This window comes from Piliocolobus tephrosceles, chromosome 17 (genome assembly GCF_002776525.5).
Source record: "Piliocolobus tephrosceles isolate RC106 chromosome 17, ASM277652v3, whole genome shotgun sequence".
Classification (NCBI taxonomy): domain Eukaryota; kingdom Metazoa; phylum Chordata; class Mammalia; order Primates; family Cercopithecidae; genus Piliocolobus; species Piliocolobus tephrosceles.
The window spans coordinates 54,217,407-54,241,799 of NC_045450.1; the positions used below are offsets into that span (position 1 = coordinate 54,217,407).

At 47.0% G+C, this 24,393-nt stretch overlaps 3 protein-coding genes across 3 annotated transcripts in view; 1 reads left to right on the top strand and 2 right to left on the bottom strand.

The window, feature by feature from the left end:
* Positions 1 to 8,972, bottom strand: part of COG8 (component of oligomeric golgi complex 8) — an 11,586-nt gene extending 2,614 nt beyond the window's left edge. The window contains exons 1-4 of the mRNA XM_023210284.2: positions 8,486 to 8,972; positions 5,511 to 5,718; positions 3,231 to 4,058; positions 1,122 to 1,290 (exon numbers count right to left, since the gene is read on the bottom strand). Of these exons, the coding sequence (XP_023066052.1) occupies positions 1,122 to 1,290; positions 3,231 to 4,058; positions 5,511 to 5,718; positions 8,486 to 8,940 (1,660 nt within the window). The 5' untranslated portion in view covers positions 8,941 to 8,972. The remainder of the gene's footprint in view (positions 1 to 1,121; positions 1,291 to 3,230; positions 4,059 to 5,510; positions 5,719 to 8,485) is intronic.
* On the top strand, positions 8,746 to 12,087 carry NIP7 (nucleolar pre-rRNA processing protein NIP7). The gene is made up of 5 exons (XM_023210289.3): positions 8,746 to 9,190; positions 9,310 to 9,396; positions 9,498 to 9,636; positions 10,498 to 10,638; positions 11,170 to 12,087. Exons 1-5 carry the CDS (start codon positions 9,135 to 9,137, stop codon positions 11,287 to 11,289), a joined length of 543 nt encoding a protein of 180 aa, XP_023066057.1. The 5' UTR covers positions 8,746 to 9,134; the 3' UTR covers positions 11,290 to 12,087.
* Positions 12,088 to 12,861: 774 nt separating this feature from the next.
* TMED6 (transmembrane p24 trafficking protein 6) lies at positions 12,862 to 21,354 on the bottom strand. The gene is made up of 4 exons (XM_023210290.1): positions 20,417 to 21,354; positions 18,333 to 18,459; positions 16,664 to 16,812; positions 12,862 to 13,256 (listed from the first exon to the last, which is right to left on the bottom strand). The coding sequence occupies exons 1-4, from the start codon at positions 20,627 to 20,629 to the stop codon at positions 13,023 to 13,025; spliced, it is 723 nt and encodes a 240-aa protein (XP_023066058.1). The 5' UTR covers positions 20,630 to 21,354; the 3' UTR covers positions 12,862 to 13,022.
* Between the last annotated feature and the right edge of the window lie 3,039 nt (positions 21,355 to 24,393).

Below are 24,393 nucleotides of genomic sequence, written 5' to 3' on the forward strand. Positions count from 1 at the left end.
AGCAGGTCTCATGCCTCAGCATCCGTGGTAGCTGGGATCACAGGCGCCCGCCACCAAGCCAGGCTAATTTTTGTATTTTTAGTAGAGAGGGGGTTTTACTATGTTGGCCAGGCTGGTCTCAAACTCCCCACCTCAGGTGATCCATCCGCCTCGGCCTCCCAAAGTGCTGGGATTACAGGCATGAGCCACTGCGCCCAGTCATCAATTACTATATTTCAATATAGCAAAAACCACCTTTGTCATAGGGAACGGGAAGCTATACTGTGAAGCAGAAGGTAACGGAGCAGCACTGTTGGGTGCCTGCAGCAGGAATCCAGACCTCAGAGAGCACCAGGGGAAAAGCAGAGGGCAGCCAGGCTTTGCAGGTGTGATGCACTGACCCATTGGCCTTTGGGAAGCTGCGCCTCAACCAAGCCCTTCTCCCATCACAAGGGGACAAGGACGTGAAAGTGAATTGGAAAAAAGACTTTAGGACGGGCGCGATGGCTCACACCTGTAATCCCAGCACGCAGGGAGGCGGAGGCAGGCAGATCACAAGTCAAGAGATCAAGACCATCCTGGCCAACGTGGTGAAACCTCCATCTCTACTAAAATACAAAAATTAGCTGGGCGTGGTGGTGCGAGCCTGTAGTCTCAGCTACTCGGGAGGCTGAGGCAGGAGAATTGCTTGAACCCGAGAGGTGGAGGTTGCAGTGAGCCAAGACTGTGCCACTGCACTCCAGCGTGGCAACAGAGCAAGACTCCACCTCAAAAAAAAAAAAAAAAAAAAAAGAGACTTTAAAAACCCTTTCTCTAGACATTTCACATAAATGGAATCATACGTATGTGGTTCTTTTGTGACTGGCTTCTTCCACTTAGCCAGATACAGCCATATAATGTATGATTCCATTTTTATGAAATGTCCACAAAAAGCAAGTCTATGGCAACAGAAAGTAGGTTGCCAGGGGCTAAGGACGCTGTCGAGGAATGACTACAAATATGCATGAAGGATCTTTTTGGAGTGATGAAAATATTCTAAAATTGGATTCATATTTACTAAACACTGACTTACACAAATGGGTGAATTATTTAGTATGTGAATTACACATCAGTAAGGCAGTTTACAAAATTTTCTTTCTTACCTAAAGTCTGTGCTATCTGAGCTGGTGGAAAAAGCACTTGGAGACAGCGATTTAAATACGGAACAAGGTCTTCCAGGAAGACAGTGCAGAACTGGACGAAGAGCTCTTGCTCTGCTGTGCTGAAGGCAGTCTCTTCAGCGCGATGGAAGGCCAGGATTATTTTAGTTACCTAAGAGACAAGGGCACCATCAATCACTGGGACAGCCTATCACCACTGGGACAGCAGTGCGTGAAACTAGGCAAAAAAAAGGTAGACCCCCCCCAAGTTTTCTTGAACAAAGTAATTTCACAGTACATTATTTTACTGTCTCATTTAAACTCAGAATTATAGTCATTCTCCACAATTGTGCCACTTTATTAATGTGAAGTTCAGACCCAACTTGTTACATTATGGATGTAATTTCCAGTTCCAGTGGAGGAGTGTCATAAAACTATAGAGAATACATGGTTTTGGGTTTTTTTTTTTCAGAGACAGGATTTTGCTCTGTCACCTATGCTGGAGTGCAGTGGCACCATCATAGCTCACTGTAGCTTCAAACTCCTGGGCTCAAGGAATACTCCCACCTTAGCCTCCCAAGTAGCTGGGGCTACAGGCATGCACCATCACACCTGGCTAAGTTTTAAAAGTTTTTGTAGAGACAGGGTCTTGTTTTGTTGCCCAGGCTGCTCTAGAGCTCCTGGCTTCAAGAGATCCTCCTGCCTCAGCCTCCCAAAGTGTTGGCATTTCAGGTGTGAGCCACTGCGCTTGGCCCAATACATTTTCTTAAATTCCATGGAGGACCAACCAGAACTGTGCTGGATCCAGGAAAATGAAGCAAAACTATATGAGGTTTCCACTAAGGCCCCTGAGGTTCCAGAAAGCTAGAACCACTGGAAAACTATAAGAAAACAGCTAGGAAAGAGAGATTTTTTTTTTTTTTTTTTTTTTGAGACGAAGTCTTGCTCTGTCACCCGGGCTGGAGTGCAGTGGCCGGATCTCAGCTCACTGCAAGCTCCGCCTCCCAGGTTTACACCATTCTCCTGCCTCAGCCTCCCGTGTAGCTGGGACTACAGGCGCCCGCCACCTCGCCCAGCTAGTTTTTTTTGTATTTTTTAGTAGAGACGGGGTTTCACCATGTTAGCCAGGATGGTCTCGATCTTCTGACCTCGTGATCCGCCCGTCTCAGCCTCCCAAAGTGCTGGGATTACAGGCTTGAGCCACCGCGCCCGGCCGGAAAGAGAGGTTTCAAAACGAACAGAGCAGCCTAGCTGACACTATAGACATGTGGCATAGCGACAGGGTAAGAACACAGACTCTGGTGCTGGACTTCCTGGGTTCAAGTGACTCACACCTGTAATCCCACACTTTCTGAGGGGCTGAAGCAGGAGGATCACTTGAGTCCAGGAGTTTGAGACCAGCCTAGGCAACATAGGGAGACACTCTCTCTCCATAAAATAAAACACTTAAAAAAAATATGCTAAAGGTGAAGGGTTTTGCAGATGTAATTAAAGTCCCTATCATCTGACTTAATCAAATGAATCTTCTGAAAGGAGGTACCTAAAAGAAGAGACTCAAGCAAGAGAAAAGCTCTCCTGCTGGCTTTGAGGAAGCAAACAGCCATGTTGTAAGCTGCCTATGGAGTGGACAGCCTCTAGGAGCTAAAGCTTCAGTTCTGCAATTGCAAGGAACTGACCCCTGCCAACTTCAATGAGTCTGAAATGGAGCCCCAACCTCCAGATGAGACCATAGGCCAGCCAACACCTTGATGGCAACCCTGTAAGACCCTGACCAGAGAGGACCCCGTTGTGCTGAGATGGACTCCTGACCTACCAAAACTGGGAATAAATGTGTTGCTGGAAGCTAAGTTTCTAGGAATTTGTTACACAGCACTGGAAAGCTAATACGTGCATTACTGAATTGTTACTATAGGCAAGTCACTTTATGGACTGTCCTAGGTCCCATGAAGGGCAACTGGCCAGAGCTTTTCAACCAGGAGAACCTCCAAAACCACACTAAACCTCTCCATGTCAGCAGACACCACTGTCAAATAGACGGGTTTATTACAAAAATCTGGCCACCCATTACCAGAGAAGGCCCAGGGTAGCCGAAAACCAACAGAATGTGCTCACCTTGGCAAGGGCATCTTCCAAGGCCCCAGTCACATCCTGCGCCAGGGCCACAGGGCAGCAGAGGCGCAGATCATTGAAGGCGACCAGAATATTGTTGAGGAAGCAGGCGAGGGGTGGGAAATCTAGGAGCACCATGGGTGGCTGCAGCGTCCCTGGCTGGGTGGCTGGCACAACAGTAGGCATGTTACTGGTGCCCAGGATGGCTGGAGCTGAGATGAGTGTGTAGGAGTTCATTTCTTCCTGGAATTTCTCCACTGTTTCCTGAATTGCTTTCTGGAAAGTGCTGATGGCCACCCGCTGGAAAACAGGAGCCAACTGACCGCGGAAATCAGCTCCCACCCGGCTGAAGGACAGCCCAAAGTACATGCACTGGCCCAGCAGAGAGTCCAGGCGGCCGCCTATGCCCCGGTAAAGGTCGGTCTCCAGCACCTGCAGGAACTGTGAGACCTTCTGTAGCACCCAGCCATGGAAGATGGCACTCTCATTCACAGTGTGCTCACCCACGGCAGGGGGCAGCAGTGGGTCCTCATCTGAGAAGATGGCACGGTACTGGGTGATGATATCAAAGAGATGGACACGGCAGGCCTCGATGGTTTTTGTGATATGGAAATAGGGATCATCATTAGGAATGGCAGTCAGGATGGACCGGAGCCAAGCATCTCGGGCCTGAAGAAACTTCACCCTCAACTCAGCCTCAGTGAAGACATCCATGCGTCGCAGGTAGCCAATGACACGGAGGCAGGCGGGGAGCTGGATGTTGGTCCTCAGTTGCTGGATCAGCTGGCTCAGCATCAGCTGCATGGACTGGCGCACTTCGTTCACGATGCCCTGACAATACATAGAGTCACACTGCGCTGGGAAGGATGCTCTCTAGAACCCATTCCCCTAACCCTGAAGACTGCAGACCAACATTCCCATGGCTTTCCGGAAATATGAAGTAATTTCCTAAAGCTGATGCCTGTAGGTTCACCAACAAACATCAGATTAACTCTCTTGCTTAAAAAGCTTAAAACCTGGCCAGGTGTGGTGGCTCACACCTGTAATTCCAGCACCGTGGGTAGGCGGATCACTTGAGGTCAGGAGTTTGAGACCAGCCTGGCCAACATGGTGAAACCCCGTCTCTACTAAAAATACAAAAAGTAAGGCCGGGCGCGGTGGCTCAAGCCTGTAATCCCAGCACTTTGGGAGGCCGAGGCGGGTGGATCATGAGGTCAGGAGATCGAGACCATCCTGGCTAACATGGTGAAACCCTGTCTCTACTAAAAAAATACAAAAAAACTAGCTGGGCGAGGTAGCGGGCACCTGTAGTCCCAGCTACTCGGGAGGCTGAGGCAGGAGAATGGTGTAAACCCGGGAGGCGGAGCTTGCAGTGAGCTGAGATCCGGCCACTGCACTCCAGCCTGGGCAACAGAGTGAGACTCCGTCTCAAAAAAATAAATAAATAAATAAAATAAAAATACAAAAAGTAGGTGGGTGTGCTGGCGCAGGCCTGTAATCCCAGTTACTCGGGAGGCAGAGGCAGGAGAATCACCTGAACCCGGGAGATAAAGGTTGGTTGCAGCGAGCCGAGGTCACGCCACTGCACTCCAGCCTGGGCGACAGAGCGACTCTGTCTCAAAAAAAAAAAAAAAAGCTTAAAACCCTCCAGTGACTTCCCACTGCAATCGAGAAAATTCCAACCACTCATTGGGACTTATACTGGTGGCCTTCCCTGGTTCTCCATCTTCACCTGCTTCCTAATGCTCTCCCACTGCTACAATCCATTAACTCTGGCTACCTCTGTATCCCTTAAATACCTCAATTTCTGCCCACTTCAGCCCTCTCCACTTGTTCTTTGCAGTTTCTGGTTTGCTCTCTCCTCAGATCTTTGTGGGCTGGCTCTTTCTTCTCACTTAGGTCTCAGCTTAAGTGTTACTTCCCCAGAAGAGTCTTTCTTGATCACCCTACCTAAAGAAACCTACCCTAGACTCCCTCTACCCCATTCCCCATTTTTTTTAATCAGACACCAATATCTGAAATGATGTCATTTATTTCTTTGTCAATTATCAGACTTCCCATTAGCACGTAAGCTGCATGAGAACCAGGACCACTTTATTCACACTGTATCCCCAGCATATAGAGCAGTGCTTGGCACGTGATTAATACGTATTTTGAATAAATGAATGTTTTCAGAAACTGATGTGAAACATGCAAGGGTTTCTACCTAAAGCTTCGGTCCTGACCACAAAATAAATGATTACAAGAACATTACTTTGAGTCCTCTCTGGGCAAGTTGGCTACCTGGATGACAGGGATGGAAGAGTATTTCCTCTCCAGTCGGCGTACATAGGCTGCAAGCTCCAGGGCCTCTTCATAATAACTGTTCCGGACACAGGTGTCCATGAGCTGAGGAATCTCCAGTATTTCCAAAATTTCTGTGTGCCGGTTTAGGGTCAGGCTATTCATCCGACGGTTGGAGCTGATCTCCTCGGCTTCCTTCACAAAGTTCCTAGTAATAATCAGGAGAATGTTGGTCCTTCACTGCTCTGTACCCAAACCTTAGCTACAGTTACCAAGCACCTGCTATGAACATTGGGCTGGATGATCTATCTGATTTATTCCTCACACCCCACCTATAAGGTAAGCATTATTACAATTGAGGAAATTTTTAATCCCAGAGAGGTTAAGCAACTTGTCCAAAAACATACAATTAATAAATCTAACAGACAGAAATCCAGATATGCCACTTGCTGGCTGTGGCAAGGTACTTGGCCTCTCTGAACCTATTTCCTCATTGGTAAAACAGTATATAGGGCCAGGCACAGTGGCTCATGCCTGTAATCCCAGCACTTTGGGAGGCCGAGACAGGCGGATCACTTGAGGCCAGGGGTTCAAGTGAAACCCCATCTCTACTAAAAATACAAAAAATTAGCCAGGCGTGGTGGCGCGTGCCTGTAGTCCCAGCTACTCGGGAAGCTGAGGCAGGAGAATCACTTGAACCCAGGAGGTAGAGATTGCAGTGAACAGAGATGGCGCGACTGCACTCCAGCCTGGCCGAGAGAGCAAGACTCCATCTCGAGAGAAAAAAAAAAAAGTATATAGGACCCTCCTCACAAGGATGTAAGAACTAAATGAGATGATGAGTGTGAAGCATTTAACACAGAACTTGAAACGGAGCAAATGCATCAGAGTAAAAATAGTAAAAGACACAGAGTTAAATATTTAACAATAGCTATCATTATTTTCATAACGAAGCACTAACTAGCCTAGAATCCACAACCTTTCCCCATATTCCCTCAGGTCTTCATCTTCTCCTGTGCTAATGTTCAACCATAGTTCCTGCCACAGTCTACTTTCAACACTTCTCTATATTTGCAGAGACCTGCTTTATCAAGTCCCTTGTCTATTCTGGAGCATGGAAGGGTACAAAAGCTGCTGTCAGATATCCAAAGGCTCAAAAGAAAAATTAATCATGAAAGGCTGGAAGGCAGAACTAAGGATAATGGACTGAGGATCTATGGAGACAGAATATGACTCACAAAGGACTTTTTTTTTTTTTTTTTGAGACGGAGTCTTGCTCTGTCACCAGACTGGAGTGCTCTGGCACGTACCATCTTGGCTAACTGCAACCTCCACCTCCCAGGTTCAAGTAATTCTCCTGCCTCAGCCTCCCAAGTAGCTGGGATTACAAGTGCTCGCCACCACACCCAACTAATTGTTGTATTTTTAGTAGAGATAGGGTTTCAGCATGTTGCGCAGGACGGCCTCGATCTCTTTTTTTTTTTTTTTTTTTTTTTTGAGACGGAGTCTCGCTCTGTCGCCCAGGCTGGAGTGCAGTGGCCGGATCTCCAAGCTCCGCCTCCCGGGTTTACGCCATTCTCCTGCCTCGCCCTCCCGAGTAGCTGGGACTACAGGCGCCCGCCACCTTGCCCGGCTAGTTTTTTGTATTTTTTAGTAGAGACGGGGTTTCACCGTGTTAGCCAGGATGGTCTCGATCTCCTGACCTCGTGATCCACCCGTCTCGGCCTCCCAAAGTGCTGGGATTACAGGCTTGAGCCACCGCGCCCGGCCCGGCCTCCATCTCTTGACCTCGTGATCCGCCTGCCTTGGCCTCTCAAAGTGCTGGGATTACAGGCATGAGCCAATGCACCCAGGCTTTTTTTCTAAGACAGAGTTTCACTCTGTCACCCAGTCTGGAATGCAGTGGCACAATCACAGCCCACTGCAGCCTCAACCTCCCCAACTGGAGTGCGGTGGCACAATCGGGACCAACTGACCCTCCCACCTCAACCTCCTGTATAGCTGGGACTACAGGCGCACGCCACCACGCCCAGCTAATTTTTTATTTTGTAGAGACAGGGTTTTGCTATGTTGGTCAGGCTGCTCTCGAACTCCTGGGCTCAAGTCTCAGGCTCCCAAAGTGCTGGGATTACAGGCTGAGCCACCGCATCCAGACGTCCAAAAGGAGAGACGTTTTGATATCTAATGCCCTCGAATGGGAGGATTTCCTTGTCGGCTTCCCGTCAATGGAAGTTTTGAAGCAGATGACCTCCGGTCCAAGCTTTCGTATAAAATAAGTATATAAATGTACACATATATTCAGCTCACACCTATAATGTTAACTATGTCAAGACCCGATAATAAGAGTTTTGCATGAATCCTTTTTCTTTAGTGTCCACAACAGCCCTTCAAGGGAGGGATATGCTCCTGGGTCATCAGTTCTGAATTCGCAACCTCCTAGCTGTGTCCTTAGACATCACTAATCTCTCTCTTGACTTGCTCACATGTAAAATGGAAATAACAGGGCTGGCTGCGGCGGCTCACACCTGTAATCCCAGCGCTTTGGGAGGCCGAGGCGGGCAGATCACGAGGTCAAAAGATGGAGACCATCCTGGCCAACATGATGAAACCCCGTCTCTACTAAAAATACAAAAAAAATTAGCTGGGCGTGGTGGCGCGCGCCTGTGGTCCCTGCTACTCAGGAGGCTGAGGCAGGAGAATCACTTGAACCCGGGAGGCGGAGGTAGGTTGCAGCAAGCCGAGATCTCGCCACTGCACTCCAGCCTGGCGACAGGGCGAGACTCTGTCTCAAAAAAGAAAAAAAAAGGGAATAACAGTACCTACCTCGAAGGCTGCTGTGAGGTTTAAATGGATTAATAAGGCGCTCAGCAGAGAGCCTGGAAGGTGGTAAACGTTTTATAAGTGTTAGTTATTTCTACCATCGTAAATGTCAGCTTTTACAGTTAAAAGCCCCTTTAGCGCCAGGCGCGTCGCACCTGCAGCTCTGCTGGAAGCTGGGCAAGCGGTCGAGCAGGCGGCCGAGCGACGCCTCCACGTCACCAAAGAGGCGGTGGATGCGCTCGGTGCACTCGGCGCCGCGGATGAAGGTCTTGTAGTTAGCGAAGGCCAAGTCGCGCGTCTGCTGCAGCAGCTGCGCCCGCTCCTCCGCCAGGCGCTCGGGCTCGCGCCGCAGCCGCTCCAGCCCCGAGCCGCTCAACTCCCGGAGGTAGCGGCCCACATCGGGCCGCTCGCGCCACTGGGCCTCGGGGAAGCGGTCCCGGAACAGCGACGCCAGGAGCCCTTCATCCTCCACCTCGCCGAGAGCCGCTGCCGTGGCCGTGGCTGACGATGGGACAGTCGCCGCGGTAGCCATCTTCCCAGCAACGTCACTTCCCCTCCAGACCACCGGGGGCGCTGACTCCGAATTTAGGACAGGAAGAAACAGGACCATTTCCGGTCTCTATCTTTTCTCATCCGGTCGGCTTGCTTTCCCCGGCTGTCGTCCAGACTATTGGGCGCTAGCGAGAGGAACTATTGGTACGGGGCTAGAGAGGAAGGCTTTGGAGTTGCCGGGGAGCAGCGAGCGGCCGACTTCCGTTTCCGTTACGGAGGCACGAGGATCCGGTGTTCCAACCCAGGGAGAAAATGCGGCCTTTGACTGAAGAAGAGACCCGTGTCATGTTTGAGAAGATCGCGAAATAGTAGGAGCGCGCGGGGCGGAGGCGGGAGTGTGTGGGTGTGGTGGCGAGGGGTGGAGTGGGGGCGCGGTGCCTAGACCGGTCCGTTCGGGCGCGGTCTCCAGTCCTCTTTTTGCCCTCAGTATCGGGGAGAATCTTCAGCTGCTGGTGGACCGGCCCGATGGCACCTACTGTTTCCGTCTGCACAACGACCGGGTGTACTATGTGAGGTGAGGCGGGACCGGGCAGGCAGCATGGACCCAGGGTAGGGGAGACCTGGGTCCCACCAGCCTCCTTCATCCGCAACCGTGCTCCACCTTTACCCTTTTAGTGAGAAGATTATGAAGCTGGCCGCTAATATCTCCGGGGACAAGCTGGTGTCGCTGGGGACCTGCTTTGGAAAATTCACTAAAACCCACAAGTTTCGGTTGCACGTCACAGCCCTCGATTACCTTGCACCTTATGCCAAGGTTTGTGGGGTGGTTTCCAATTCTGCCACGGGCGATGAAGTCAAGGATTAGGCAGATTGTCCCGTAGCTTCTCTTCCCACAGAGTTCCTGATAGTGTGCTTGGAGGAGTGTCAGCACATGGAGATGTGCAGATGTCTTGCACCTTGGGCATGGTCAGGGCTATGGGATAGGAGTGCTGTGGGGCTGCGTAGTGTTAGTTTTCTCCAGCAAAGTAGAAGAGCCTAGGCAGACCCAGCTAGAGATCAGAAAGCAAGTTAGTGGCAGCAGTGAAGACACCGGGGTCCAGAAAAAGAGCTGTTAACGTGGCCATGGAAGATGATCCCTGTAGAGTTGAGAAAATAACTTTTTGCATTTCTTTTTTTAAATTCCTTTTTCTTTCTTGTTCTTTTTTTTCATTTCTCTCTTTTTCTTCCTGACAGTTTCACTCTGTTGCCCAGGCTAGAGTGCAGTGGTGCGATCTCACTGCAGCCTCCGCCTTCCAGGTTCCAGCGATTCTTGTGCCTCAGCCTTCTGAGTAGCTGGGGTTACAGGTGTGTGCCACCACACCTGGCTGACTTTCTTGTGTGTTTTTAGTAGACACAGTGTTTCGCCGTGTTAGCCAGGCCGGTCTCGAACTCCTAGCCTCAAGTGATCCAGCTGCCTTGGCCTCCCAAAGTGCTGGGATTACAAATGTGAGCCACTGCGCCGGGCAACTTCCTGCATTTCTGTTCAGGAGATGGACAGTTTGAGGAAAACATGAGTCTCTTTCTGTTTCCCTTAAAATTATTTCAGAAAATTATTCACAGATCCAGCAGCTAGTTTGTCTGCATGGATAGAAATAGTAACCGTTTTTGTGTCTCTTGGATTTTAATTCTCTTACAGTATAAAGTATGGATAAAGCCTGGTGCAGAGCAGTCGTTTCTGTATGGGAACCATGTGTTGAAATCTGGTCTGGGTCGAATCACTGAAAATACTTCTCAGTACCAGGGCGTGGTGGTGTACTCCATGGCAGACATCCCTTTGGTGAGTAGAGATGGCAGCTATTACAGAACTCAAGTACTCTTTTATTCAAGAAGGATATGTTAGCCGGGCGCGGTGGCTCAAGCCTGTAATCCCAGCACTTTGGGAGGCCGAGACGGGCGGATCACGAGGTCAGGAGATCGAGACCATCCTGGCTAATACGGTGAAACCCCGTCTCTAATAGAAAATACAAAAAACTAGCCGGGCGACGAGGTGGGCGCCTGTAGTCCCAGCTACTCGGGAGGCTGAGACAGGAGAATGGCGTGAACCCGGGAGGCGGAGCTTGCAGTGAGCTGAGATCCGGCCACTGCACTCCAACCTGGGCGGCAGAGCAAGACTCCGTCTCTAAAACAAAAAAAAAAAAAAAAAAGAAGGATATGTTTTCAATCTGGGTGATTGAGAGATAAATTCTCAGCACCTTTTGAATCCCAGAAAGACCAGAACTGTATTTTTTCCATATTTGTTATTTCCAGCCCTCAATATGGGTACATTGAAAGACTTCAGTGAGTTAATGTCTCTTCTTTTGAATCCCAGGGTTTTGGGGTGGCAGCAAAATCTACACAAGACTGCAGAAAAGTAGACCCCATGGCGATTGTGGTATTTCATCAGGCAGACGTTGGGGAATATGTGCGGCATGAAGAGACGTTGACTTAAAGTCATTGCAAGAACAGGCGGCTGTATGGAAGGGCCGAGCGTTGTTTCCTGTGTTTGTGTGGACTCCACCGTGTTGAATTTTGTCAACACTCTGACCTCTTCGGGACTTCTTGTTTACTGTACTCTCTATCATTGACAAATACAGGCTGGATTCTTATTATATACAGAGATAGCTCAAAAATGGGGTTTCAGACCTTTGTGTTTGTGATGAAATAGAATACTCTGTTTCATATTTGAATCAGAGGGCTTCTTGTTCTGAGAAATAGGTTCAAAATCATTGGAACTAGGAACAAGAATAGCTTGTTATCTGTGATAACACTTTGTTTTCTAAACTCATGATAAGAACACAGGGATTGTCTTTTTTATTAATATGCAAGATAGATATTTCCATAACAGAATAATAAACCACATGTGGGGTTTTAAAAATGAAATTTGTCTAAAACAGTAAGAGCAATTCAGCTATTTTTCCATACGATAATTGGTGTGTGGTATGAAAGAAAAACGTAATCAAACCCCACTTCTGCCACCTACCAGCTATATGGCCTCGAATGAGTCATTCAGCTTTAATAAGGTTTGTTTTCTTCTGTTTAAAAAGATACAAAACTTAAAAAATAGCTTTGGCCATCTACCTGAGAATTAGAAATTCTGATTTTTGGAATTAGAAATCATGATTGTAGGCTGGGCACAGTGGCTCACGCCTGTAATCCCAGCACTTTGGGAGGCCAAGGCGGATGGATCACTTGAGGTCAGGAGTTTGAGACCAGCCTGGCCAACATGGTGAAACCCCATCTCTACTAACTATAAAAAAAAATCAGCCAGGTGTGGTGGCACGTGGCTGTGGTCCTAGCTACTTGGGAGGCCGAGGCAGGAGAATGGCTTGAACCGGGGAAGCAGAGGTTGCAGTGAGCTGAGATGGTGCCATCACATTCCATCCTGGGCAACGGAGTGAGACTCTGTCTCATTGTAAAGCATCTAGTACGGTGTACAGTGCCTGGGAAATGATAGGTGTGGAATAAATTGTAAGAATTATTTTTATATTATATATATTATGTATTCCTGTTATTAAGTGTAGAGTTTTATGATTATAATTTGATTATATTACCTTCTTTTTTACAAGCTGTTTTCTCAGTATTTTTCTTGGATGGAATGATCCTAAGCTGGAATGTTTTTTTCACTTACTTGACTGGATTGAACTAAAAGCACTGATCAAAGACCGCGACATAAAAATTAAGTCCCTTTGTCCTTCCCCGTGCCTCCCAAAGTTATTTTAAGATCATTAGAATATTTCTTTAGTAACATTTTATAGACAAAAAATTTAAAAACTTCCTGTATTGCAAAACTAAACTATTTCTTTAATGAATATACTGCTTATTTTAAGTTCCAAAGGTGAAGTTTTTAAGAATAAAACATTACCGACTCCTGCTTTTATATGTAAGCAAAATTGATTGTGGCCTTTTTCAACTCGTCTTCCTTCTAAGGTTTTCTGTTAGCCTCTAAGTAGACTCAGTGAAGGCTAAGGGACTGCTATATGATGAACAGTATTTTGATGCATACATTTAATACTTCTTCAGAACTTTTTCATTGTTATTATTTTATTGCCATTTTGCTTTTTTAGATGTATACAGCAGACTAAAACATTAATGAGATAAATTGATTTTTGTCCCATAACATTACAAAGCTGATTTCGACTAAGCCCCAGAAGAAAAGAGCCAGGGTGCTATAGTCACCTTAGCTTAGCATCTTGGCTTCTTTGTGTCTGTAGTTGTTGGAACATTGAAGAGACGCTTCAAGAAATACAGTTGCAGGATTCCAGAAAGAATAATAACGAGGCTCTGGGCTGTCGACCACCAGTTCACGTAGTTATAGTTTGAATGGGTAAGGAAAAAGTCAGCCATTTTCCTCATCCGGGCAAAGTTGTAGTATCGCCACATGTGAAAGATATTGTTCTGCACCTTTTGTGTGCTGTCCTATAAGAGAAGATTTTAAAGGGGATTCTTCCAAACCCCCATCTAGCCTCACCTGGGTGCTCACCAGCACTAACCTACCTGGAAGTCAAATCATTTACCCATACAATTTTAAGATGTACAGTACTATTATAGTTGTTGACAAATGTGTTTGCTATGTATGAAATATGATCTGGATTTGAGTTTACAATTTTTGTTTTTGTTTTTCGAGACAGGGTCTCACTTGTTTGCCCAGGCGGGAGTACGGTGGTGCAGTCACAGCTCACTGCAGCCTCAACCTTCTGCACTGAAGCGATCTTCCCACCTCAGCCTCCCTAGTAGCTGGGACTACAGGCACATGCCACCACATCTGACTAGTTTTTGTATATTTTTGTTTGTTTCGTTTTGTAGAGACAGGGTTTTGCCATGTTGCCCAGGCTCATCTCGAACTCCTGGGCTCAAGAGATCCACCCACACTGGCCTCCCAAAGTGTTGGGGTTACAGACATGAGCCACTGCCCCAGCCTTTTCTTTTGTTTTGTTTTTAAATAATGGAAAACCGTCCGGGCACGGTGGCTCAAGCCTGTAATCCCAGCACTTTGGGAGGCCCAGACGGGCGGATCACGAGGTCAGGAGATCGAGACCATCCTGGCTAACACGGTGAAACCCCGTCTCTACTAAAAATACAAAAACTAGCTGGGCGAGGTGGCGGGCGCCTGTAGTCTCAGCTACTCGGTAGGCTGAGGCAGGAGAATGGCGTAAACCCGGGAGGCGGAGCTTGCAGTGAGCTGAGATCTGGCCACTGCACTCCAGTCCAGGCGACAGAGCAAGTCTCCGCCTCAAAAAAAAAAAAAAATAAAATAAAATAAAATAAATAAATAAATAAATAAATAATGGAAAACTTCAGTTCTCAAACTAGGGAGCTCTTCCAGAGGACCTCTAGATTTAGATGTACTCAGTACATTGTTACCATTTCAGGTGATGTTTTATATTCTCTGTGTATAGTAGAAGACAAGAGCCTGTGGACTTTAAGGCCAGATGGTAAATATTTTTGGCTTTGCAGGCCCTTGTGACTGCTGAACTCTGCCACTGTAGTACAAAAGCAGCCACAGACGATATGTAATTGTCAAATGAGCATGGCTGTGTTTCAAGAAAACTTCCATTTACAAAAACAGGCAGTGAGTTTTTGTGCATTTAGGAGAGACTAAGAAAGTGAAAAGTGGGCCATGTGCAGTGGCTCACACCTGTAATCCCAACACTTTGGGAGGCCAAGGTGGGCGGGTTACCTGAGGTCAGGAGTTTGAGATCAGCCTGGCCAACATGGTGAAACCCGTCTCTACTAAAAATACAAAAATTAGCCGGGTATGATGGCACATGCCTGTAATTCCAGCTACTCAGGAGGCTGAGGCAGGAGAATTGTTTGAGCTCGGGAGGCAGAGGTTGCAGTGAGCCGAGATCGTGCCACTGTACTCCAGCCTGGCCGACAGAGCGAGATTCTGTCTCAAAAAAATAAAAAAGAAAAAGTGAAGAATAGCTGGGTGCAGTGGCTCTTTCCTGTAATCTTAGCACTTTTGGGAGGCCAAGTTGGGCAATCACGTGAAGTCAGGAGTTCAAGGCCAGCCTGGCCAACATGGTGAGACCCCATCTCTACTAAAAATACAAAAATTAGCCAGGCGTGGTGGTGCCCACCTGTAATCCCAACTACTTGGGAGACTGAGGCATGAGAATCACTTGAACCCGGGAGATGGAGGTTGCAGTGAGCCAGAATTGTGCCATTGCACTCTAGCCTGGGTGACAAAGCAAGACTATGTCTCAATAAATAAATACATAAATACATAAATAAATAAAAATACAAAAATTAGCTGGGCATTGTGGCACACACCTGTAGTCCCAGATACTCAGGAGGTCGAGGCAGGAGAATCGCTTGAACCTGGGAGGCGGAGGTTGCAGTGAGCCAAGATCACGCCACTGCACTCCAGCCTGGGCGACAGAGCGAGACTCCGTCTCAAAAAAGAAAAAAGAAAGTGAAAAGACATTGCCAGAATGGGAGAAAATATCTGCAACTCACTTATCTTAGAAGGGATTTGTATCCAGAATATATAAATAAAATTCAACAATAAAAAGACAATTCAGGCAGGGCGCGGTGGCTCACGCCTGTATTCCCAGCACTTTGGGAGGCTGAGCTGGGTGGATCACAAGGTCAAGAGTTCAAGACCAGCCTGACCAACATGGTGAAACCCCGTCTCTACTAAAAATACAAAAATTAGCCGGGCGTGGTGGCATGCGGCTGTAATGCCACCTACTCAGGAGGTTGAGGCAGGAGAATCACTTGGACCCTGGAGGCAGAGGTTGCAGCAAGCTGAGATTGCGCCACTGCACTCCAGCCTAGACAACAAGAGCGAAACTCCATCTCAAAAAATGATAATAAAAATAAGCCAGTCACAAAACCCCATGTACTGTATGATTCCATTTAAATAAAGCGTATAGAGGCCAGCTGCAGTGGCTCAAATTGTTGATTAATCTCGACACAGTAGCTCAAAATGCTGAGTAATCTCAGCACTGGCAAGCTGAGGTGGGAGGATTGCTTGAGCGCAGGAGATTGAGGCTGCAGTGAGCTGTGATCAAGCCACTGCACACTGCAGCCTGGACAACAAGAGTAAGACCCTGCCTCAAAAATTAAGTACAGAATAGGTAAATCTATAGAGACAGTAGAACAGTGATAGGCAGACCTGGGGTAATAGAATGGAGAATGACTAATGGGTAGTGGGATTTTTGGGGGTGGGTGGGTGATAAACTTCCAGATTAGATGCTGATAGTTGCACAGCCTTGTGAATATACTAAAAAACCACAGACATACACTTGAAGATGGTATATGGTGTATAAATTATATCTCAATTTAAAGAAAAACAGGCAATGGGCCAGATTTGGCCTGTGAGCCATACATAGTTTGCCAACCCTTGGTATAAAACGAAGGTGGAATTTCAAGAGCTTCAAGTCATAATGTATTTTATTTTATTTTATTTTGAGACAGACTCTCGCTCTATCCGAGGCTGGAGTGCAGTGGCGCGATCTCGGCTCACTGCAACCTCTGCCTTCTGGGGTTTAAGCGATTCTCCCGCCTCAACCTTCCAAGTAGCTGGGATTACGGGTGCACACCACCATGCCCGGCTAATTTTTGTATTTTTAGTAGAGACAGGGTTTCATCATGTTGGCCAGGCTGGTTTCAAATTCCTGACCTCAGGTGATCCACCCGCCTCGGCCTCCCAAAGTGCTGGGATTATAGGTGTGAGCCATCACGCCCAGTCAAGTCATAGTTTATTAAGAGATTCACATCCCCTTGCCTATTTGGTTTCTACCTAAATGAAGTCCTCTTCCCTCTGAAGTTAAAATCAGTTTCCACAGATGTTTCTCTTCCACAAAACACTTCCTTACCTCTATTGCATCCAGAGTATCGTTCAGTTGTTTTCTTTCCTTCTGTTTGTGATCAGTCTCAGGCCCCTCATAGAAGACTCCAAAGTTGAGGTACACTTGTACAGAACCGAAGTGATTATGCTGATTATTTAGACAAAGCTGATAAAAACCTGTAGGAATTCTTAGATCATTACCAAGTCTTTGGTCTCCTCCCCTTTGTTAAGGATTCTCTGGAGGTATCTGTCCTGTAGTTTTGGAATTCTACAGCACCTTCTTTTTACTTAGAAAGTACAAAGATCCCGTTTTTGACACGGAAGACATGGACCTTATGTTAAACTCGTACTAAATATTACTTATTGTATGGCCAAATTTTAGTAACTAGTCCTTTCCATACTGGATAGTGGCAAATAACATTTTCTCTTTTCCAACATGTAATTCTCACATCTTGTATTAAGGAACTCTGCTCAACAGATTGAGTTAAGAGCATGGGTGTTTGCCTGGTCCTTTTACACTATTAGAGCTAGGGACACCATCTTGAAATTAGGGAAGAAAAAAAAAAATGGAATCATAGTGCATGAAAGCAGCTCTCCTGGAGTGATTGCCTCCAAGGCAGTCTGTGCATTGACTTGTGGTGTGGGATATCTGTTGGGGCTGGTGTTGCTTCTCTGTGTGTGCAGGGGGTGGAGAGGACCGGTGGAAGATGCGGTGGGGGGGGATTAGAAAGGTGTGGCGGTGTTTGAAAGTCAAAATGATTGGAAGGCACTACTGGCATGTAGGGGCCAAAGATGTTCAAGATTTTTTTTTTTTTTTTTTTTTGAGACAAAAGTCTCTCTCTCTGTCGCCCAGGCTGGAGTGCAATGGCGCGCTCTCGGGCCACTGCAGCCTCTGCCTCCCCAGTTCAAGTGATTCTCTTGCCTCAGCCTCCTGGGTAGCTGGGATTACAGGTGGCAGCGCCACCATGCTCGGCTAATTTTTGTATTTTTAGTAGAGACAGGGTTTCACCATATTGAGCAGGCTGGTCGCGAACTCCTGACCTCAGGTGATCTGCCCGCCTTGGCCTCCCAAAGTGCTGGGATTACAGGTGTGAGCCACCACACCCAGCCTATTCAAGATATTTTAACATTGATACATATCCTGTGCTTTATAGTGAAGGACTGTCTGATGACCCTGTTGAGAAAATGTCTTTTTTAGTGCAGCTGGCTAGTAAAGAGGGCAGTTAAGACACTGGTGCTGTCCAAAGTGGGACAGGCCTGACCTGGCTGGAGGAGTGCTTTGTTGTGGCGTGTGGATATCTCACATGGATATCATGCATTTTCTTTTGTTCTGAATCTGCTTTTAGTAACTGACTCAAATATTCTGATGACTGGAAAGAAATACTTCCCTGTAATACATTTGTTAATTGGAATTTGTATTATAAATGGGTCTCTGTTTTTTGCTCACTTTCCCAGAATCTGATCAACTGGAGATAACGAGATAAAATTCAGCTGCTGAACTCTAGAGTTAGAATGCTCACCTGGAGTGCTGTCACTTGGCATCCTTGGAGGTCAGCAGTCTCCAGGAACACTGGTTTTTTGTGTTAAAGGCTGAAATTTTTTCCTACTGTTTAAACATCTTTGTATACTTCCTCATTATTTCTCTAATTTCATAGAACCCTATGATGATTATAATAGCCATGGTAATGAAAACAGACCTGTCTCTTGGGTAGAGAAGTTAATCTGACCCCGAACATCCCGGGAGGTGTCTATGAGAAATCCCTGTGGGTTATGTGCCGTGGCAGCAACATGCCGGTCATGTAACATCCCCACTGTCCGCTGAACCTGCCAAGACACATTAAGTAGGTAGCAGAACCCCAGTTACATCACCAGGAGGCCAGCCGAGCGGTAAGACTGACATCCCATAGTCATCAGCACAGTGGTCTCTGTCTGGGGTGGGACTGCCCAACCTGCTGCTGGGGTTTGGAACTGATTGGAGGATTCTGAGGGGTCACAGTGATGGGGTTAAGGGGAGGAGGCACAGCATAGCTGAACGTCTGCAATGTAAGAAACAGTACAGCAGATCAAAGAACTGCCCAGAATGCCAACAGCACCCGTGTGAAGAAGACATGTCTTGCTCGGACCACACAGTTGGTGTGGATCGGTTAAAATGTATGATTCTGGGCCAAGCGCAGTGGCTCATGCCTGTAATCCCAGCACTTTGGGAGGCCAAGGCAGGCAGATCACGAGGTCAGGAGTTTGAGACCAGCCTGGCTAACATGGTGAAACCCTGTCTTTACTTAAAAAATACAAAAATTATTGTATTTTTTAAGTAAATACAATAATACCGGGCATGGTGGCGTGTGCCTGTAATCCCAGCTACTTTGAAGGCTGCGGCAGGCGAATTGCTTGAACCTGGGAGGCGGGAGTTGCGGTGAATGGAGATCATGCCACTGCACTCCAGCCTGAGCAACAGAGCAAGACTCTGTCTTAAAAAAAAAAAAAAAAAGTACAATTCTGGCTGTAGAATTTCCTATTTTCTTTTTTCGAGACAGAGTCTTGCCCTGTCACCCAGGCTAAAGTGCAGTGGCACACTCTCGGCTCACCGCAACCCCCATCTCCTAGGTTCAAGCGATTCTCCCGCCTCAGCCACCCAAGTAGCTGGGATTACAGGCACATGCCACCAAGCCCGGCTAATTTTTGTATTTTTAGTAGAGATGGGGTTTTACCATATTGGCCAGGGTGGTCTCGAACTCCTGACCTCAGGTGATCCGCCTGCCTCAGCTTCCCAAAGTGCTGAGATGACAGGTGTGAGCCACCGCACCCGGCCTGGCTGTAGAGTTCTTGAATGAACTTGCTTGGTGGTTGAGCTCCCTGATGATGTCCCAGATTTGGGCATTTGCTGCTTGGCAGTGCACACCTACAGCAAGCAGGTAGGTGTGGACACTCGCTCCCAAGCTAGATCTTGGGACACTCGCCCCCAAGCTAGATCTTGATTAGCCCAGGCCACAGTGAGCTTAGTAGTGGCTGCTGTTCTAATAGAAATTCAGAGGTAAGAAAAGTCTCTGATAAGTTTATTTAAAATAAATGTTGTTACAGTGAAATGGAGTAAGATCAACAAAGTCTATTACTGTGTAAACAAAAATTAGAAAGTTAACAGATTTCTAAGACAAAGAACAAAGGAAATGAACAGCCTCTAACTTTCATATTGAGTTCACCATCCTGGGACAGCATGGTTTAAGGCCATAGTATGGATAAAAGTACTTGACCTTTGAATAGGTAACTTGAAAACACCTACCGTCCTTAAAAAAAATAGGATTAACTGGCTGAATACAGAAAACTTGAGCTAGTGAATCTCTGATTTGCCAGAATTGCTCCTAAAGGCAGCAGAGCCTTTACTCCCCCACCCCCATAAACTGAAGCAGCTTTCTTTGAAATCTCTGGATCGGCCTCCAAAGCACTATTATCCATTTTGTTTTAATATATTAAAAGTGTATTCTCTCTCCTCTCATCCCCAAATCCGAGTACATGTAATGATTCTCTCTTCAGGGAGAGGCACCCCGTCTGCCCCATGGCTTTGAGCATGGCCCCTGATGTGAGAAGCCAAACCATATGTTTTAGCTCCTGTTGATGATTATTCACCTGGCTGGAGTTTCCCTCTAACTGCAGGTCCATTTCATTAACAGGTGGGGAATCACAGCATAATAAAAACAACCAGACCTTGTTTTGGCCTAAAACCTGACCCACTTTATGAGTAAAGGAGAAAAAAAAAAGCCCCCAGTATGGCCAGTCACCCACATACCTCGTAACTGAAATAGAAGTATCCAGTCCGGTGGGCAAATTGCCAAAAGCATTCTGTGCCTCCTGGAGGGATCATGATGGCAAAGTCATATCGATCAGCTCCACGGAAGAGTGGCTGGTCCCCAGAGCCACTTAGAGGTTCTGTCTTCTGGCTCCTGGCAGACGTCACTAGATTCAGAACGACCAGCCCAGCCCCAAAGAGCAAGGGGGACATGCTGCTTTCTGGAGCCTCCTCTGCAGGTGAACTGCTCGCAGCCCAGGGGAATCAAGTCGTTCAGACAACCGCTGGGCTAATGATTAACTCTGCAAGTCACATTTAGGCCCATTTCAGGGCCACACATAGATATTCATAATAGAACTGCCATGATACTCCTATGTTTGGCTCGCAGGAAGAAGTTCTGCTTTCACCTCAAAAACTCAGTGGCTTACCAAACCTACTTCATGGGTGCTACACAGGTCTACCACCTCAGAAGAGGTCTTTCCACCCTTCCTTAGGGCTGTCATGTTTTAGTTCCTGCTTCTTGGGGATATAATACTGGGTAAGTTTACAACTTTCTGAATACACTGACAAAAAATTGGCTGGGGAGACTCTTCTCTTATATCAAATTGCTCCTATAAACAGATGGGGCAACACTTCTCTCTGCCCAGTGCTGCAGCTCAGAGCAAATCACAGCATGTGTGGGCAAAGATGTAAGTGGATGAATACAGTGCCAGGATGGTGCTCAGACCCCTCCACCGACAGTGCTTGTCCTGATGCCTTCCACCTAACAGTCACTGAAAGCTATCCAAACCCAATGAAAGATGATTATCCAAAGCCTCAATCTTTCCTTTTTTTTTCTTCTGAGACAGAGTGTAGCTTTGTCACCCAGGCTGGAGTGCAGTGGCACGATCTCTACTCGCTACAACCTCCACCTCCCAGGTTCAAGCAATTCTCCTGCCTCAGCCTCCGGAGTAGCTGGAATTACAGGTGCCTGCCACCATGCCTGGCTAATTTTTGAATTTTTAGTAGAGACGGAGTTTTATCATGTTGGCCAGGCTGGTCTTGAACCCCCAAGTAATCTGCCCGCCTCGGCCTCCCAGAGTGCTGGGATTACAGGCATGAGCCACCGCGCCCAGCCTTGATCTTTCTTTTATTCAGGTCTTCTTCAGCACCCATGGGGGGAAAAAGCTATCCAGAACCCACTTAAAGACAATTGTATTATTCACATCCTTAATCTTTATTCTTTTTTTCATTCTTTATTCATGATTTCAACACCCACCTCCTTCATGGCAGGCACTGAGCTAAGATTTACCTGCATCTTATTTTATTCTCACCATAGCCCTACAAGGGAGGTGCTGTGAGCTCTGGCATTAGCGATGAGGACACAGACATTCAGAGATTCCAGTGATGGCTCACCATCCCACAAGCACACCTGGCAGAGCTGGGTCCCCGGTGGGGGCTCATGCTCTTAACCACCAAGCAGGACAGTGTTTCTCATTCTCAAGCTGTCAGTCTCTGAGTTCTGACACTACCTAAACATTTTTTAGTCATAATCTATATTTTTTGCTTCCTTGAGATGGCATCACTCTGTCTTCCAGGCTGGAGTGTAGTGGCACAGACACTGCAGCCTCACCCTCTTGAGCTCAAATGATCCTCCCACCTCAGCCTCCTAAGTAGCTGGACCCACAGGAGTGCACCACCACATTTGGCTGATTTTTGTACTGTTTGTAGAGACGAGGTTCTGCCATGTTGCCTAGGTTGGTCTCAAACTCCTGGGCTCAAGTGATCCCCATGCCTTGGCCTCCCGAAGTGCTAGGATTACAGGTGTGAGCCACTACGCCTAGCCTTGGTCATAATCTTAAAAAACAAAAAACAAAACAGCATCAACACCTTCCAGCAATTATTTGCATTGACTCAAAGTGTCACAAGCTAATTAAGCAGAAAACAGACTATATGTGTTGTTCAGTTCTAGCAAAGGCCAGACGACATCACAGCACTCTGGGAGCACAGTGCCTCTGTGGCAGTCTCGCTCAAGTGACAGGTAGAAGAGTCTGGGAACTTCTATCAGCACACGTGGCACAGGCACCCCCCACCCAAGTCGCACCACCATCACAGTCCTAGCACTGGTCATGTCATAAGCAGTGACTTGGTTTTGGCGAAACAATCATCAGTTCATAGTCAGTTTCATAGTTCTACAGAAGCTATAAGCATAGTTTTATCTTTGTACACATTTCAGTAACTATAATAAAAACAACACTGAATTATGTGAAAAAATATTAACGAACACAGGCATTCTCAAGTTTAAGAAACACTGATGCCGGGCACGGTGGCTCACACCTGTAATCCCAGCACTCTGGGAGGCCAAGGCGGGCGGATCACGAGGTCAGGATCACCATCCTGGCTAACACGGTGAAACCCGTCTCCATGAAAAGTACAAAAAATTAGCCAGGTGTGGTGGTAGGCGCCTGTAGTCTCAGCTACTTGGGATGCTGAGCCAGGAGAATGGTGTGAACCCCGGAGGTGGAGCTTGCAGTGAGCCAAGATCGTGCCACTGCACTCCAGCCTGGGTGACAGAGTGAGACTCCATTTCAAAAAATAAAAATAAAAAAAAGAAACACTGATTAGGATCTTTTGTTTCCCTAAATGCATCAGTTTCACTCTTCTACCTGGAGAGCGCCACTGAATCACATGAGAGTTAAGGGGAGAAAAGCTTCTGGATTCTAATCCGGTTCAGAGGGAGACCAAACCAGCGGCAGGCAGAAGGCAGCTGGCCCAAAAGGAACTCAAGTTCTCAACTTCTCCCTGTGGTGTCAGTTGGGGTTGGTTGATAGAACAACAACAGGTACTAAACCCCAAAATGCAGTTAATAGGTAATAAAGCTGTATAAAGATTCCCACTTGTAACTAATGGATGAATTTTTTTTTTTAACTTTTTTTGAGATGGAGTCTCACTCCATTGCCCAGGCTGGAGTGCAGTGGTGCAATTTTGGCTCACAGCAACCTCCACCTCCCGAGTTCAAGCAATTCTCCTGCCTCAGCCTCCTGGGTAGCTGGGGCTACAGGCGCCTGCCACCATTCCCGGCTAATTTTGTATTTTTTAAATTTTTAAACTTTAATTTTTTTTTTTTTTTTTTTTTTTTTTTTTGAGGAGTTTCGCTTTTTGCTCAGGCTGGAGTGCAATGGCGTCATCTCGACTCATCACAACCTCCACCTCCCAGGTTTAAGCAATTCTCCTGCCTCAGCCTCCAGAGAGGCTGGGATTACAGGTGCCCGCCACCATGGCTGGCTAAGTTTTTGTATTTTTAGTAGAGATAGGGTTTCACCATGTTGGCCAGGCTGGTCTTGAACTTCCAACCTCAGGTGATCCTACCCTTCTTGGCCTCCCAAAGTGCTGGGATTACAGGGGTGAGCCATGGTCCCCAGCCAGTTTTGTTTTGTTTTGAGATAGAGTCTCACTCTGTTGCCCAGGCTGGAGTGCAGTGGCAAGATCTTGGCTCATTGCAAACTCCATCTCCTGAGTTCAAGCGATTCTCCTGCCTCCTGAATAGCTGGGATTACAGGAGCCCACCACCACACCCAGCTAATTTTTGTATTTTTAGTACAGATAGGGTTTCACTGTGTTGGCCAGGCTGGTCTCGAACTTCTGACCTCAAGTGATCCTCCTGCCTCAGCCTCCCAGAGTGCTGGGATTACAGGCATTAGCCACCATGCCTGGCCTAATGGATGAATTTTAAAACTTTAGCATTTCTTTTTAAACTTTGCCTTTCACTCACTCAGAAGTGAGAAAGGGGGAATTCTTTTGTCCCCAGAAATGATATATGAGGAAACTGACAGGTTAAGAGGAAACTTCCACGTCATCTGTTTGACATAGCTTCCAAGGATTAAAACATTCAACACAGTCTGACATCAGCTTCTTGATCAAAATAGTTCAGCAAGGTTTGTTCAACATTTTGCTACCTCCTTCTGTGAATACATGCTGTGCTGCAATTAAACAGCTAC

What these genes read in the sequence shown, in the direction of transcription:
- NIP7 (XM_023210289.3), top strand. Translation starts at nt 9,135, where the DNA reads ATGCGGCCTTTGACTGAAGAAGAGACCCGTGTCATGTTTGAGAAGATC. An exon ending in ACCTTGCACCTTATGCCAAG is followed by an intron (nt 9,637 to 10,497) that starts GTTTGTGGGGTG and finishes ATTCTCTTACAG; the next exon opens with TATAAAGTATGGATAAAGCC. An exon ending in CCATGGCAGACATCCCTTTG is followed by an intron (nt 10,639 to 11,169) that starts GTGAGTAGAGAT and finishes TTTGAATCCCAG; the next exon opens with GGTTTTGGGGTGGCAGCAAA.
- TMED6 (XM_023210290.1), bottom strand. Translation starts at nt 20,629, where the DNA reads ATGTCCCCCTTGCTCTTTGGGGCTGGGCTGGTCGTTCTGAATCTAGTG. An exon ending in ACTTCTATTTCAGTTACGAG is followed by an intron (nt 18,460 to 20,416) that starts GTATGTGGGTGA and finishes GTGTCTTGGCAG; the next exon opens with GTTCAGCGGACAGTGGGGAT. An exon ending in CTTCTCTACCCAAGAGACAG is followed by an intron (nt 16,813 to 18,332) that starts GTCTGTTTTCAT and finishes GAATTCCTACAG; the next exon opens with GTTTTTATCAGCTTTGTCTA.